The following is a 6,145-nucleotide window of genomic DNA, read 5'->3' on the forward strand; positions in this document are numbered from 1 at the left end:
GAGAGACCTTAAAATGAGAACCTCTAATTTTGTAGGAACTCTAAGAACCCTTTTTTTAACTGAGTTTTTAAAGGGGCAATTTTGTACATAGATAATTAAGCGTCTTTATATAAGTCATTAAAAACAAAAACAGCTCCAAATTTCCCTCAGGCACGTTCTTCCTATATATTTATCCAATCTCATGGGCTCACAACTAAAAACACAAAAAATTATATTCTATTCTCCAAACACGATGAACGGCACTAATGGGAAAAGTCAATTAAATAATTGAGATTGTGATGTAATCATGGTAAATGGTAGTGATGGAGAAACCCAACAACATGATGATATCAACGTTGATGTTGTGTATGAATCTATTGTTAATGATGGAAACATGGATGTTGTACCATTTGAAGATTATCCAGGTTTTTAACTTTTCATCTTTTTCCTATAATATTTAGGTGCATTAATTTATGGGCTTTATCTTATCATTGGATTTTTAATTTTGTTTTGATAATTTGTTTTTTTAATCGGAACTAGTTTTGTGTATATTATGGTTAGCATATTTTTACACAATATATCACTTATTATTGTAGGAGATGTATCCAATTTTCATCTGAACTTGCAACAACCTTAAATTATGTAGATTGTTAAATCTCGTTCACATGTAAATAAACTTGTATGATATTCTCATATATGAACAACACTGTAATCAACTATCGAATTCTCATATATGTTATATGTATATCCTAGTTAGCATATTTACCCACATTATATCACTTATTATTATAGGGGGGGCGTCCAATTCTCTCGGTGAAAGTGAATTAGTGAATTATCACGAGTCACCAAATGGGACTTCTTGGTGGATACCTGATTCGTAGCCGAAGAGTTTAAACCCGTGGAAGGTTCTTTGTGGGGTTCTATTGAAGAAGCTTTTGCGATGTATGAAAGATATGCCGAGAAAGCAGGTTTCTATGTTCGCAAATCATCATCAAAGTATAGAAAAGGCCAGGATATGTCCCACAAGTATTTTTTATGCCATAAAAAAGGTAAGCCTAAGACGAATTATGAAGCTGACACGTTAGTTGATGATGGTTCTGGACCTTCCCGACTTCGTCGAAATTCAAATTACAAAGTAACAGACTGCAAAGCTCGAATTAAGTTATCCAAGGTTAAAGGATCATATTGCTTCCGTCTATATGGCTTTGAGGAAAAGCATAACCATCCTCTTATTGATGAGTACAACAAGCATTTGTCTCGTTCAAGACGTCAGTTGACATTTCAGGATCAACTTTTTATTCAAACAGTATCTACAAACAACATTGGTGCAACCAAAGCTTATAAGCTGCGTGCAGCGATGAAAGGTGGGTATGATAAGGTCCGTGGAACAGTTGTGGATTACCAGAACTTCAAAAAGAACAAAAACCTGTATATTGGTAACAGGACGCACAAATGTTGGTTGACAAGTTTAGAAACAGGGCTAAATGTCTACCAGAGTTCTCTTTTGATTACAAAACCGAAAACAATGAGTTAATTTGCCTTTTCTGGGCTGATGAGACAGCGAAATGCAACTACAAGGTGTTTGGTGACGTGCTTGCGCTTGATGCCACATATAGCACAAACAAGTAACAAATTTGGGCATTTTTTAATCTTATATTATATTCTGTTTAATTTGATGATGTTTATATATTATCATTATGCAGGTACAACATGGTATTTGTCCCATTCACAAGTGTCGACAATCATAATAGATGTGTCACAATTGGGGCTGGTCTATTGTTAAATGAAGATATCCCATCTTATTCGTGGTTGCTAAAGGTCTTCTTAAAGGCACACAACAAGCAACCAAGTTTAGTTTTAACAGAAGAAGACCCATCCATGAAAAAGGTTGTCAAAACTGAGATGCCAAACTCACAACATCGACTATGTATGTGGCACATTATGAAAAAGTTACCACTAAAGGTACAATGTAGTTACCATCTATTTTATAATTATGATATCATCACATGTTCACAGATAAACAAATTTGAGAGTTTTTTGCTTCCTAATATACTTTCATACATCCTTTATTGTCTATGTTATCCATGAACTCATAACATTCACTCGCACATGCTTCTTTTTATAGGTTTGTGGAGATATACTTGATAACACAGATTTCAGAATCCGTTTGCATAAGTTAGTTTGGAATGTTTTTTTAAGACCTGAAGAATTTGAGGAAAGATGGGTATCATTGATGGAAGAATTTCATTTACAAGATAACCGTTGGTTAACCAAAATGTTTAAGATAAGGAAACAATGGATCCCGACATATTTTCTACATATGCCCATGTGCTGTGTTATGAAGACAACATCCCGGTCTGAGAGCTCAAATTCTTTCTTCCGGGTTTTTTCACACAAACTACACACTCTTGTCCAGTTTATGCTTTGTTTTGAGACTGCAATGGAGAAGCAGAGACATGCCCAACGAGTTCTCAATGATCATACGAGCACAACATGTCCGACGTTGATTACTCCTCATGCAATTGAGACCCATGCAAGCAAAATCTATACAAGAACAATGTTTTTGAAGGTTCAGAGGGAGATTTATAAAGGATCATGGTCTTGTTCACAAACGTCAGTCACTAAGGATGGCGGGAATGAGGTTTACCTTATAAAGCATTCAGATAAGCCATGTCAAGACCATCTCCAGTTTACGGTTTGATTCACTTTTATGTCTCTAATGCTTATTTTAAGACCACACTTAATTAACATGCGTATGATACTCGAATTGCATTGAATATATTATATGTCCTATATTCTTTCTTTTTTGTTAGGTTGTGCGAAATGTAGAATCTGGAAGCATCAAGTGCAGTTGCAACCAGTTTGGACGACATGGATATTTATGTCGTCACATTTTTTGTGTATTCAAGAATAAAAATGTGCAAGAAATACCAAAAGAATATATAAGCAAACGTTGGAGAAGAGATGTGCTCCCTCGTCATTTGTTACATGACAAGCACAGATATGGTAGAAGGAACGATGAGGCAGACAAGATTGCGACTGAAGCCTTTGAAAACCTGGAGTTGTGTTTCAGTAAGCTACGCAACAACCCTGAGAAGTTATCTGATTTTGTTTCCAAACTGAATAAGTTAACTGAAGATACTTTGGCAGATCTTCCTAACATTAGTGGGAAAGAAGACAAAGAGGTAGTCTATCAGGAGTTGCTCGGGGTAACAGAACCAGAAGAGCTTACAATTTTACCGCCGACGCCCGCTAAAAACAAGGGATCAGGAACTCACACTGGTAAAAGATTGGTTAATCCGGGTGAGAAACATGTGAAAAAACGCAAACGTCAAATGCGTGAGTGCAAATGGTGTCATGAAGTGCAAGATAAACATGACTCGCGCAATTTCCCTGACAGACTTGCAAAGTTAGAAGCCGAAAGTGCGTCCAAAAGAGCCAAGTTGGCAGTCGATAAAGCAGCCAATCAATCTGCAACACAAGCAAGAAAAGAAGCATTACAGGAGCAACCTCCCCAAAGAGCAGATTGATTATTGATCGCGCATGATAATAAATTTTTGGACACGTTATTCATAAATGCATTCCTTTATATGTTTCTTTTCTAGTAATCATTTGAAACAATATCGTGGTTTGATATCATTTCCTTGGTAAATCTTTATAGTATATTTGTCTGTTTTTAGTCTCTTTAGTCTTTTTAGTATATTGAGTTATGTGTAAAGCACCTGATTGCATAACGCATTCACAGACATATAAAAACCATTACATTATCACAAAGACCGGCTTTTAATAATATTGGTCATGAGTGACCACTCGTATAACTGTCAGGTAAAAAAAAAAAGAACGGGTTTGCAGAAATCAAGATGTTTCATACATGATCAGATATGAAAACCAACTAGTATTGGAACAACTAAAATTAGAACTTACTAATTGGTTCGTATGATTCCAATTTTAGACCAGCACACATATGAACAAACACTCAACAAGTGAATACCAACATATATAAAACACAATGCCATTCACACTGAAAAGTTAAATCATAGCAAAGTCTTAAGAGTCAAACTGAAAGTGTGCCATTATTTCACACAATAATAAGCCATAATATTGGCGTAAACAAAGGCAAAAAGTTGAATATCACATGTTATTCATTTATTCTTCTTGCTGGGTAGTTTTGGGTTGTTTTTCTCATGTTCTTCGGCTTCCATCCGCACTGCATTATTGTGCACGTTATGCTCTGACAACATCATTTTGACTGCATACTTTTTCCTTAGCTTTCCCAACTGTACCTTCTGGATCTTAGATTCCGTTGCTAGTCCACAGTTCCGTTTTCCTGCCACCTCCCCCATATATGTCTCCATATGCCTCATCACGAATACGACGGAGTCCACATCATTTTTTGTTGTCTGCCACTTGAGCACCAACCTTTCTGGAGTAGCATTTATTATCTGATCCAATTTTGCATGCCCAACCATCTTCCGGTAATGTATGAACAACTTATGCTACATTTAAAAATTCATATAATGTTATATTACCATGTTGTTCTAAAACATCTTAGTTTAGTATTAATAAATTAACTAATTAGAAATTCGGATAAGTTATATTACCAATTTCTCTGGTACACCCTTGTATTTCTCTAAGATACTTCGGTTGTCATGTTTATGATTATCAAGGATAGCAAATTTTCGTCCTTTGAAGTCAAACACTACCAAGTAGCTATGGAATCCCTGTATGATAGGGAAAAACACTTGCACGTTTACTCAGCCAAAATACGTCACAAATTCATATGCGAATAACTAATGTTAGGATTCTGATTATCGTTGGTGAACAATGTACCATATCATAATCTGATAATGTCATATGCACTGTGTTTGCATCCAATATTCCACCGAGATTTGAGGTGAAAAACCTCAAACGCACGTTATCGCCCATTTTTTTATCTAGCATGTTACTCGTCTGCATCATCATATATACAGAATTGGGTTCAACTTATAGGCGAATTTAATTAATATTGTCAGAATAAACATAGTTACTTACCATCATTTTAGTGTGGCAAAAAAGCCTGTGTGGCGAGTCTTTGCTCCTTTTTACCTCTTCAGCATTCAATAGTGCAGCCCAACAATCGACAACTTGGTCAAGTACACAAAAATCTTGTATTAAACTCACAATTGCAAACCTTGATGCTACATGCCCTTTTGTGGTTGCGAACACGATGTCACTGTCAACCATTCATCATGTAACACATTATAGTTGGTTAAACTTGTTTTTTTTTTCAAGATACTATTAAGGTTTATCAAAGACTAAAACAAAGATACGTCATGTTCACATATGTTCATCATTCTTGTAAACAATATATCCTAAAAAACACATATTTAAAACTTACTTTTGCAGCCCGTGCCCAGATTCTAAGTGTCGTATGACTTTTGCCTCTTCAGCTTTCAATTGTTGATCAACCTCAACTGCCTGTTGAGTAAAGGGAGATTTTGAGGACCCAGAAATTTTAGAGACGCGTTTTTCATATTCCAAATTCGCAGCAAATGTGTCCGCAACATTTGCTTTCCAAGCACTAACAGGTTTTGCATCCGTCATTACACTCAATTCAATATTTTGTTCATCCACTAACATTTCAGATGCCACCGGCTTTCTGTGTGCATCTGCGTTATCAAAGTCTTGGGTCAATCCAAGGCTAAAACTAGGTATATCTTGTATGAGACCATCATTCATTTTCCCGGAACCTTGCCCAATCAGAAGATCTTTCCCTTTTTGGTTAAAGCCTTCATCACCAAGTACATTGACATTTGATTTTGGACGAACACTACCTTCATTTATCATAATACCAGTACCCGTTGGATTAAGCCCCAATCTGCTAAGAGTTCGGTCACATTCCTCAATCACCTTTGGGTCCTCCCAGAACTGAGTCCATGTTTCATCCTCCATCCGTTCACTCGTGCCATCTTCATAAATGGCATTCCTTGAATCAGCATGCTGCCAGGTGTGTGCATTGTCAATGTCAAAGATTTATGTTTCTCTGTTTTGTTATCCCAATCTTTATCACATTGGGATATTGGAGTTTTAAACAGTTGTTCATCCATGATTTTTGTGTGTTGATTCACTACACACTTTTTCTCCCACTCTTTTAAATCCATATTATCAGGAAACATTTATGTGGCCT

General features: G+C 36.1%; 1 protein-coding gene across 1 annotated transcript; it reads left to right on the forward strand.

Annotated features, from left to right (window-relative positions):
• Nucleotides 1-2,419: 2,419 nt before the first annotated feature.
• On the forward strand, nucleotides 2,420-3,509 carry LOC122604190 (protein FAR1-RELATED SEQUENCE 5-like). Its single transcript, XM_043777088.1, has 2 exons — nucleotides 2,420-2,674; nucleotides 2,793-3,509. The coding sequence occupies exons 1-2, from the start codon at nucleotides 2,420-2,422 to the stop codon at nucleotides 3,507-3,509; spliced, it is 972 nt and encodes a 323-aa protein (XP_043633023.1).
• Nucleotides 3,510-6,145: the final 2,636 nt, after the last annotated feature.

Source organism: Erigeron canadensis, chromosome 6 (genome assembly GCF_010389155.1).
Source record: "Erigeron canadensis isolate Cc75 chromosome 6, C_canadensis_v1, whole genome shotgun sequence".
Lineage (NCBI taxonomy): Eukaryota > Viridiplantae > Streptophyta > Magnoliopsida > Asterales > Asteraceae > Erigeron > Erigeron canadensis.